This window comes from Dipteris shenzhenensis, chromosome 26, assembly GCF_047967505.1.
Source record: "Dipteris shenzhenensis isolate YYH24624 ecotype China chromosome 26, Dip_SZ_1.0, whole genome shotgun sequence".
Lineage (NCBI taxonomy): Eukaryota > Viridiplantae > Streptophyta > Polypodiopsida > Gleicheniales > Dipteridaceae > Dipteris > Dipteris shenzhenensis.
Genome location: NC_141621.1, coordinates 2,654,882 through 2,666,351, shown reverse-complemented (window position 1 = coordinate 2,666,351; position 11,470 = coordinate 2,654,882). Strand labels below are relative to the sequence as shown.

Below are 11,470 nucleotides of genomic sequence, written 5' to 3'. Positions count from 1 at the left end.
TTGAGGCTTTGTTCTTAGTGGGCAATCCATGCCCAACTCCGCATTCTCTACACACTGGTTGGAATATAATGGGGTTACCCTTGTGTGGGCATTCTGCTATGCAGTGGTTTTATCCACAACAAAAACACTTGATGGGTGTTCGACATGTGGTAGGCCTTACTTGATTAGCATACACCGGGATGAGTCCTTCAACACCATCCATGTAGTACATAGGGTACTCTGTTTCATACTCATAGTGAGGTTTCAGGTCTTCATGTTGGAATTGTTGCACCGGAATTATTGGAGCAAGATTGGGAGCCTGTGGATATTGCGGAGGATTGGGATTCCTCATTAGTTGAGGCACTTGTGTTCTCACCACCAGGAGTGGGTTGAGACGTGGCACTTGTGCATTAAGTGCCAGTGTTGGTTGGTTGGTATTGTTGGGGCCAGGGTTGTGCTACCCTCATATTGTAGAAATAGGTATTTACATCATGCCTTGCAACATTGCAAATGGGAAACCATAACTGTGGCGGCTGAGCCACTTCTGGTGGGTTTAGTCTATTCCTCAAGATTGGGCATTCATTGGCTGTATGGTTGGCCATACAGTGTGGGCACCAAACATTTTCTCTCCGTGGGTACTGTGGTGCGGCTGAGAGACACGTAGCTTTTGTTCGATGGCCTGCATCATTTCATCTTTTACTCTTAGGGCCATGGCTTCCACTCTGTCCTCGGTGGTGCGATCTTTGTTGGATGTGCTTCCCTTCTTCGAAGATTTCTTGTTGCGTTGACTTGATTTATAGCCATCACTGTCGTTGTCAGAATCGGTCATGCCATTGTCAATTGCAGCTTCATGAGAATTGGTGAAATGTGCATAGCTACTGACTTTTTTCATGTCTTGCGAATGGATTTTTTAAGGCCAGAGATGAACCATGCTATGAGGCACTTGTCGTCCAGACGGGGATCACACTTTGCTATTAATCTTTTCATTCTTCTTAAGTATGTTCTGACCTTTTCTTTCTTGTGCATATCTATATTGCCTAGTGGTAATGCGGGGTCATCTTGTGGCCTTTCTGTTTGGAATCTTCTTCTGAACTACTCAGATAGCAGTGCCCATGTGGCTCTTTCCTCTACGAGAAGGTCAAGGTACCATTTCGAAGCATCATCGATTAGGGACATTGAGAACCAGACGGCTTTGGTTTCATTTGGCTAATCGCCTCCAGCACAACATGTTGCATCGAAGAGTTGAAGGAACCTCGCGGGATTCCCTTGTCCGTTGTACTTTAGCATTTCCAATTTACCAAAGTGTCATATGTCATTGTTGTTGTGGTGGCGATTGCGTTGTTCTCTAAGGTGATTTGCAAGATGCAGGTCATCATTACCTATTTCTTCTTCAACTATCAGGTTCACCATGCTGCTTGATGATGGTGAGAGGTTGAATTCTTGAAGAGCGTAGAGGGCCAAAGAAAGCTCACGAAAGTATGCAAGTGCTAGTCTTCATCCAAAATCTGAGGTGCATACACAATGCTTAAGTGTATCCTTTAAGTGAGTGCCTTTGACTTTGAAATTCGCAATTGATTGCGACCTTCATAGCCCAATAATGGCAAAAAATATGCAATCGACGAGTCAAAATCAGTGCCTACGTAATGGCGACTATCGAGACTAAAGCCGATGGTAAAAAGTCTTGAAAATTATCGTTTGAGATCAGACTTTGCACGAGTGAATCTTGGCATCAAACTAGGTGCGATTTGGTCTTCATACGGCCAAGATACAGTCCCTCAAAGAAGGGGAAAAAATGTTAGTAGGGTTAGAGATGCGTTAGTGTATTAGGGACCATCATGTTAAGAATGTGCCTAGGATTGTCCCACACGAGTGGGCGAATGTGTTGGTGCAGACGAATTGTCAATTGGAGGTGACGGTGGAAACTTATGAGCGAAATAGTGCGAAAAGGGGCATACACAGGGGTGCAAATTGACGAGTCTAATGGATGGCTAAATGGTGTGGTATTGGTTGCAAAAAGTCCTCGTAGCTCAATGGTTCCATGTTTGAATTTGCGGTTCAATTCGGGTCCAATTTGGGTCCCAAATAAGCAAGTTATGGACCTTTATAGTTAGGAGAATTTAGGGGCCCTTGGGTCTTTAGGTCCAAGTGTGAATGGACCTTAGACCTACGGGTACTTACCTTGTTTTAATTTGGCTAACCAAATTTAATCGAACTTGTTCAATTAACCTAACTAAAATATTTGACCTAACCTAGTTTAGTTCCAAGTGTGAATGGACCTTAGACCTACGGGTACTTACCTTGTTTTAGTTTGGCTAACCAAATTTAATCGAACTTGTAGTTACACTAATTACCCAATTAGCCTAAGTTTCTCGACCCTACTGGTGGTTAATAATACCTAACTTGACCCTACCTTGTTGTCTTAGTTTAAAAATTCATCTAACCTAAACTACACACCCTATTCTAATCCTCTCTCTTTTTCTTTTTCTTTTAAAAAAAAGAAAAAAAGGGAGAAGCGACTGCGGGGAGAAGCGACTGCACATCTTGCATGACAAAAGCCTTCGAAATCATAACAAAGGCTATGAAGGTGACATTCAAATACAACATGAAAAATAACCTGAGCACAAGTGAACGTCTATGAAAGATTGGTGACACCATGATAAACACTCGAGAACTAAGTCCACAACAAGCTACCTATATTGCACTATTGATGCCTCTAACAGGCATTTATCAGCATTCTTAACCTTGTGGCACAAGGGCTAGAAGTGTAGTCTAGGACAACAACTAAAGAGCATTGTGTGTGTAGAGTAGCGGCAAAGCTTCACTTATAATATCTTGAGCTGAAATGTTGTCACTGTTTCTCCCAAGTACAGGTTCCAAGGGTGTTGGTCACCTACAATTGTGTCGTTGCTCATTGTAGCATAGGTCCTTGGGTTGTGTTTTAGTGAGAGGTGTAGGCTAAAGCATGGAAAGCAGATCTCATGCGCACATGAATGAGAAAGAGAGCTTGATCATAACGATTGATGGAGGCTCTCGCCTCCAAAGGAGTTCAAGGGTTTAGAAAAAATGCACACTAATTTCCAATTTGAAGTTATTTTCCTTGCTTTGATTTACACGTTTAGTTTGATAGTTGCTCACTTTATGGCATGGAGGAAATACCTTGCTTTTGTGTGCACACCTGTAATTGGTGCAAGTGTGTGAACACGTAATCAGACATGCCATTTGGAGATTGAGCAGCCATACAGCCAGACATGTTTGGAAGATGCCCATCGTCCATGATCATTGACCTCATGGTCCACACAAGAGGGCTTCCCCACACTAGCTAGTAGTGCTTGATCAACCCTACTAGTAGCAACGGTGCAGCGCCCCATGGGGGTTTGCATGGCTGCAGGCACAATTGTTGTGGCATTGTGTCGCCAACCCATCCTTCTCAAAATTTGCTCTGCTAGCCCAGCCTTGGGCTACTAGAGGGTAGAGTGGGTTGCTTGACAAGTGATCCTGTAGAAAGTTGGGGAGAACCCCAGCCCCATTTCAGTCCTGAGTGTGGAAGGAATTTGGGCAACAAGTTGTGGCTAGATTGCAACTTGCTCTACCAAGGTATATGTAGCATTGGAGCAACACATGGGATGCTTTTGTCCTTAGCTAGACTTGATAGCATAGTGCTAGCTCCTCAGCACTAGTAGTTGCCTGCTTAGGGTGGTTATAGACGGGAAAGATTGCCCGCCCGTACCCACAGCCCATATGCATATAATGCACCATGGACATGCATGGGTGCTTGAAGTGTGTATAAGAAAGCATTCCTGTGGTATTAAATCCAACATTTTGCAATTGTAGATTAGCTAAAATTGTAGTTTCCAACCTTTGCGCCATGGTTTTAGGATCTCGCGTTAACATCTGAGAAATTGAGATAGTGGAGCAAATACACTCACAAGACCACAAGAAAGCTACCTGAGCACCATTTGCTTTGATACCATATTTAGCGAAGTGGGAAATTCGATAGCGTGTGCGAGAGGAGAGAGACCACACGTGCTCACGCTAACAGTGCATTCGCACATTGCTCGGCTCAATTTGCAGCATTTTTAGCCAATAGAATGCGTGGGATCAGCAAAATCAACAAAAGGTCTGTCAAATTATAAGCTTGTCAGCAGGATTGCATGTAGCAATTTCGATTTTTGTTAGCTGAAATTGAGCAAAAAAGGTGGACCTCCAATAATCACCTTAATTTCATTGAGAAATTCGGAATGATGAATTCGCTTGCGTCGGAATGTGCTCTAACACCAAGGTTTCGTGTAGACGTGTTGAGCCAAGAGTCTCCATTAAACATGTGCAATTGATTGGCTAGTCGGTTTTAGACAATTTAAGTAATAATATCATACTAGGCTAGTTTTTAGGAGTGACTTGAGCCCCCCTTTAATGCAATTTGCCGTACCTTAGTCATGTGTGGGACTCACCTTGTGCAAATGAGAGCTTTTGCAAGCCGTTCCGATGGCCAGTAGAGTTGATGTGGCAAACAGAGGGCAATCGGAAGGCGAGACCTGTGTGACCCTTGCAATCAGACTGCACAGGTAGGTAAGGGCAAGCAAGGATCCGGCAACCAATCAAAAGCTGCAATCAACCTCACTCAACTCCCCACAGCAAGAGCCCAACAAGCCCAACAAAAATCCCGCGACGATTATGATACTCCTTTTGGGGGGGGGGGGGGGCGCGCAATCTATCTACTCTTAGGAGGAAGAGGAATGTGCTGGGGATGATAAGGTCTATCCAAACAAAATATCTTCTTCCAACTTTCATTGTTGAGGTCTGAGCTTTTGCACTACGAGCTCTGAGGATGGCTATGGTTGCCATGGAAGCTCTGTGTAACCCTCCGAGCTCAAGCTCAAGCTGTGCAGAGCATCGTCTATTGAAGCTCTCTTCAACTTCTTCCCCTTCAGTTGCTTGCTTCAAGCCCCTCCCTCTTCCCTCTCTCCCCTTGCGTTCCCCTTTCCTCTCTTCCCTCTCTCCCCTCCGACGAGCTCTTCCTGCTCCTGCCTCCCTCCCTCGCCCCTCCTCTCCCAGATCTTCCCTCGGTGAGAATCCCGATTGGTCCGACGACGACTACATCGTCGTCGGCTTAGCCCATTGCTTTCGTCAGGATGAGTCTATGAAAGTCCACGATACCTTCCTCATCGAGCCCATCTCCGCTAGCTCCCTCGAATGCATGGATAATGGCGGTTGTACTTGCTACGTCCATGCTTACGGCACCACTCTGGGTGTTGCCCTGAAGCTGGATGCGTCGCTTTTTCCTCCGCAGTTTTCTGATGCTCTTTTCTGTGACGACTTCGACTTTCGGGCCAAGTGTGCTTCCAGGACATGGAAACGAGACCATCCTGTAGAGAATCTTATGAAGCTTCTTCCTATAGGCGCAGTTCGATCCGACTTTAATTTCTCACTAGCGGACAAGCGGGTGATCAACAAAGAACATGTTGTTAAGGATTCGGACAACATCAAGCAAGACTTGAGTATCGATGTATATGGCCGAAATAAGGAAGAGGCAAAAGAGGAGGCGGACATTCAAATCGCCAGCTTGTACAATGCGTAATTTAAAGTGGCCTGACTGATGAATTGTTATTGTGATACTGGGCTTTGGCCGTTTCGCCAGGAGCATTGTTCACCATACTTTGAGCAAGCATGCACCTAGTCTGTGTGGGATTCTACTTGAATGACTTGTTTACGGTTTGAATGCAGAATCGCTGCGGCGGTCACGTAGATCACAACTTTGTGTACACAATATCCAATATTGAGAATGGCTCTCAAGAGGCCCATTCAATGTCATGACTTGTACCTTTATTTGGTGTCGATTATTGGAAAGCCTAGGCCAAAGGATGATAAAATACAGTACTGAGTTTCTCCAGCAGGTTTCAATTCAAGTATAATGTGTGAACTCGTTTGTTCTTTTTTTTTTTTGGGGCAAAGAATTGAACTCGTTTGTTCTGCTCGCTACAACGTAGGGACTTGTCCTAGATGTTTTCGAATGCGGCCATTTGATTTTGGTCTTGAATCCATAGCGTTTAATGTTGAGGCTATGATCTTATTCATTGAGAGTTGGTGTTAAAGTATCATGTCTTTGTCTCCAAACTTTTGTCACCTTCTATCAAGGCTGCACAGTTTTTTGCATTTTGTGCAAATTTTTCTGAATTTATACGATTGGATGTATTCTAGGCTTACAAAGGTATACTTGTTTGCACCTTTGGCATGGTTACCTTGTGCAAACAAGGAGAAAACTAGTTTAGGACGGTTGTTAGAGGGTGAACATTTTATTACGGGTATTTTTTTCTGATTTCAAATGCCTTGATTGTGTTTTTGGTATTAAGGCTGGCCCATGAAAGCAAAGCTTGGGCAACAAGATGGCTGTTCTTGGGTTGTCCCTGTATATATTACTGAGGAATTTGACAGTATAAACATTCCCTGAGTAGTTTGAACGTATGAATATTAGGTTGCAAAAGTAGGATTGAAGTTGGAAGAGTCCTGATTTGTACTGAAATGGGACAGGAAGTGTCCAGTTCTTTTCATTCAGCTCATTCCTGTGTTTGTGTGCGTTTCTCTTTGGACCTTTTTAAAAGTGTCGGGAAAGGTTTGACTGTTGACATAGAAATCCTTGGAGTGCCTTATTTAGAACGACCTGCAGCTCATCTTTGCATTCTTTACCAGGCAAGAGCCCAGCAAGCTGCATGAGGAAGTGACGAACTGACATTGACTCGACGATTGTCTTGCTAGCATTTGTACATGTCATGGGGTTTTGTCAGGACCAAGTGATCAAAGCCTTCAATTCCCTATACATATTTCTAATGTTTCTTCAACTATATCTCACAACGTTTGGAAGCCTGCAGGTACTGTAGCTTTCATATCAGCCCTAGAATGTGCTTTTGAAGGATGTGCATGGAGTCTCGTCTTGCTAATTGGAGGGTCTATTTTCTGTTCATGGTAGAGTTTAGACGACTTCCGAGAGTTAATGTGTTGAATGTGGTTGCTTTTCTTCCTTAGATTTGTCCCAGGTATTGAATAAGGGATTTTTTGACACAAGGGTGCATTGGTGCTGTATCGCTTCCTTTTTTGTTTACCAATTTCTGGATACTGAGTGTCTGATTTGATTTGTCACATGCATCCTCTCTAAAGGGTGCATACACGAGTTTTGCCTGGTCTTTAGGGTACACAATTTTTGTGAGCCTGTAGAGATTCATGGGACTGTGGAGGCCTTGTAATGTAAGATTCACTTTGGAGAGCTTAGAGACTAGGCATGGGTTGTAGGGTCAGCAGGAAGGGGACATGCAACCATGCAGCCATATGGCACTTGGAACAGGCAAACAACCTGCGCACAGGTGGATTTATTCTGTAGACCATAGAGGCCTAAATGGACCAGGAGATGGTGCTGCCAACAGTGCAGCAACAGCAGGGTTGGCTGACAGAAGCACGATCTTATTTGAGTTCTGATAAACCTACACGGTCTACTCTAGCTGGGGTGCCAACAAGAATATAATGCCTGCTGTCTTGTTGGTTGCATGTGTCAACCTCGCTCATCCTTTCTTCCCTAGTCAAGTGTCCTGCTCAGAGGGTGCTCAGATTTTCCCTTTCTCCCAACGGGTTCCATTCTTCATTTTCCCAAACCAACCGTCATTCTGGCTTGCAAATAAAACAGTGTCATTTTCATTTGTTGGCCAAAACCGATACTCCCTCTCTTCATTGTTCTTCCAGACTTTTGTGGCTTGCTCATTGACATGGGCTGCAGTATCTGCTCATCTTTATTGTCCTCATTCGGAACAGATGTCCTTGGAATCTAGGGACATCTGTGTGACCTGAAGTTATGTCCAGTAGTGCTCTGCTTCCTCCTAATGTGATTGCTCATCCAATGCCTTGAATGATATTTCTTTCTTTAGGCAATAGCTTGGTGCATATGTTGCTTGCAAAATCATGGGAAGTGCTTGATAATTTACCTGTTGGGACGAGATGTCATGGAATGTAGTTATGGCAGGATATACTGAGCATGGGCTTGATAAGCTATTGCTGATCTGCCTTAAATAGGTGCAAGTGGAGAGGGTCTGTCTCCAGATGCTGTTACATTTGCTTGAAAGCCTGTTGTAGCATAGTAGCATAGTGAAGAGATGATGAGAAAGGGTTTTTTTTTTTGGCAGTTCCTGGGTGGATGTTTATATCAACCGTGGCTTGCTTGTGGAACAAGGTCTCATGGAGTGCACCGATGACACGTTGAACTGTCCCAAACTAGAGGGTGTCACTTACAGTGAGTAATAAAATCGAAGCGCTTGATAATTTGCCTGTTGGAATGAGAGATCATGGAATGCAGGACATACTGAGCATTGGCTTGATAAAATATTGCTGATCTGCCTCAAATAGGTTCAAGTGTAGAGGGTGTCTCCAGATGCTGTCACATTTGCTTGCAACTTGAAAGCCTGTTGTAGCATAGTACTGCCTAGTGAAGAGATGATGAGAAAGGGTCTCAAAAGAAATCTTTTTTTTTTGGGCAGTACGTGGGTGGATATGTATGTCAACCGTGGCTTGCTTGTGGAACAAGGTCTCATGGAGTGCACCAATGACACGATACATTGACGGTGGGCTTTGTGAGGACACGTTGAACTGTCCCAAGCTAGAGGGTGTCACTTAAGAGTGAGTAATAAAATCAAAGTGCTTGATAATTTGCCTGTTGGAATGAGATATCATGGAATGCTGTTATGGCAGGATATACTGAGCATGGGCTTGATAAGATATTGCTGATCTGCCTCAAATAGGTGCGAGAGTAGAGGGTCTGTCTCCAGATGCTGTCACGTTTGTTTGCAACTTGAAACCCTGCAATAGTAGCCTAATGAATGGCAAGAAATATTGCAGCCTAATGAAAGGCAAGAAACACATGTTGAGATGATGAGAAAGGGTCTCAAAAGAAATCCTTTTTTTTTGGCAGTACCTGGGTGGATATGCATATCAACCGTGGCTTGCTTGTGGAACAAGGTCTTATGGAGTGCCCCAATGACACGATACACTGACCGTGGGCTTTGTGAGGACGCGTTGAACTGTCCCAAGCTTGTAATCACTCCCTAAACAACTCAAATCACACCAACTACACTCGCTAATAAGCACTCGTAAAGCTCTTAGCATTCACCCCTAATAACATAGTTCCCTCAAATTGGTGACATCAACCCTATCACTAGTGCATGGGAAACTTCATGATTTGCTCACTTCTAGTGGCATAGAGAGCCTTTTCTTGGTGTAGCAATCTTGGCTTGGTTTTTCACAAAAGTGACCCTTTATGTTACGATTATCTTTGAAGGGTAAACCTTGATGTAGAACCTTTAATGTCCTCTTGTTGAAATAAGTGTCATCGTAATAATAGTGGTAACCTTGTTGCTTAAATTTGCTTCTCTTCTATCATAAGAGATCCGATGATGTCCACTAGGTTTCGTAAATAGGCCCCCACTTCGACTTTTATTCACGAATTAGCTATTACCAGCGGGAGCCACTAGAGAAGAGAGCGGGAGCCACGAGAGAAAGAGAGACGAATTACGCTAAGGTTGATACAGCTCCCACGATTACCTCCTTTTCGAAGGTTCTCGAGCTCCCTCTATCAACTAACCATAGAGCCATCAGCTACTCAATTAATCTATGCTTATTTGCATTGTCTTGAGGAGGCAGGTGAGAGAAGGCACGGATGAGAGAAGGGAAGGAGGCGAGTGGATGGGGGTTAGAGGGAGGCAGGCGGATGAGAGAAGGCAGGTGAATAGGCCTACCACGACAAATTTTATTCACGAATTAGCAAATACTAGCAGGAGCCGAGAGAGAAGAGAGATGAATTACTCTAAGGTTGATACAACTCCAACGATTAAGACCTCCCTCTGAAAGGTTCTCGAGCTCCCTCTCCCCCTCTATATACTAGGTTGTCTCTTCCCTTCTCTCACCACGGGGTGAGAGAAGCCTTCTCTCACCACGGGGTGAGAGAAGGGAAGAGATGAGTCCCTTCTCTCACCGCGGACCGCGCCTCATCTCTTCCCATCTCTCACCGCGGACCGCGCCTCATCTCTTCCTAGAGGGCGCTTCTCTCTCCCCCTCTATAACTGCGCCTCATCTCTTCCCTTCTCTCACCCCGTGGTGAGACAAGGGAAGAGATGAGAGCGCCTGATATATAGAGGGGGAGAGGGAGAGAGCGCCTGATATATAGAGGGGGAGGGAGCTCGAGAACCTTCTAGAAGGAGGTCTTAATCGTGGAAGTTGTATCAACCTTAGAGTAATTCGTTTCTCTTCTCTCGCGGCTCTTGCTCCTAATTGTTGCTAATTCGTGAATAGAAGTCGTCGTGGTAGCCTATTCACCTACCTTCTCTCATCCGCTTGTCTCCCTTTAACCCCCCGCCTCCTCTCACTCGCCTCCTTCTTCCCTTCTCTCATCCGCAGCCTTCTCTCACCTGCCTCCTCAAGACAATGCAAATAAGCATAGGTTAATTGAGTAGCTGATGGCTCTATGGTTGGTTGGTGAGTTCTAGATTATGCACTTAGTAGTTTGGTTTGACAAATATGATATTGGGAGCACTCAATAAGTGGGCCTTATATATTAGTCTTACAAGTGTGAGTTGGCCTCTACATGACCACTCCCCTCTACTCCATGCCTAGTATTACATAACCATTTAGTAAAACATTGATCTCCAATGCTCCCCATTAACGAATATTTGTCTATTGAGGTTATAAGAACCTGAACACCTAGTACATGACATTTAATGCTTCACACATCATACATGCCACTTACTTGCTTAACACATGATATATGCTACCTACAAGAGTTGTATGGGAAGGAACATGAAACTTTGCATAGATAAGGTTGTTTTTTTGTGTGAATCTCATTTGGTCGAGTTCAATAAACTCCCCTTCAAGAGTATCCCTCAAATACTTGGTGTTTGAGGGAATACTAGAGTGAACACATGACACTCTCCATGACTCAACAAAAGTCTTGACATCACATAGGGACTTCATCTACATGATTGCACATGCACATGAGATGAGAGAAGCAACACCATATTAAAAAATTACCTTCACAAGCCTATCACATAAACAATAATAGGAGTTTAGGATGGTTTATATTTTTTCGTTCATCCTAAAGTGACGTACTTAATCTTCTCTATCTTGATGCTAGTTTTCGGTTCATCCTAAAGTCACTTGAAGACTTCTTAGTTGGTAATTTAGCAAGTTTCATTTAATACTTTAGGACTACCTTCACTTGAAAAAGTTTGGCGCTCATCTACGTGCACCCTTGCTTTTCCCTTATCCATAAAAATTAGTTGATACCTATTGCACTAGTTTAGGACCTAATTGCTTAATTCACATCACCCATTATGATAGTGTCATCCAGCTTGATTGCAGTTGAGTACCATAGATTACTTTTTTATCATTGGATGATATCCAATATTTTAGTGGCATTTTGAGACATGAGTTGACATTACCTGCAATTGATGCATTCTCATCTTTA

General features: G+C 43.8%; 1 protein-coding gene across 1 annotated transcript; it reads left to right on the top strand.

Annotated features, from left to right (window-relative positions):
• The first annotated feature begins 4,679 nt into the window (after positions 1 to 4,679).
• On the top strand, positions 4,680 to 5,866 carry LOC147884532 (uncharacterized). Its single transcript, XM_087397720.1, has one exon. It carries the CDS (start codon positions 4,805 to 4,807, stop codon positions 5,552 to 5,554), a length of 750 nt encoding a protein of 249 aa, XP_087253846.1. The 5' UTR covers positions 4,680 to 4,804; the 3' UTR covers positions 5,555 to 5,866.
• Positions 5,867 to 11,470: the final 5,604 nt, after the last annotated feature.

Bases quoted from the DNA above. Each gene is read 5' to 3' on its own strand.
- LOC147884532 (XM_087397720.1), top strand. From the start codon at position 4,805: ATGGCTATGGTTGCCATGGAAGCTCTGTGTAACCCTCCGAGCTCAAGC.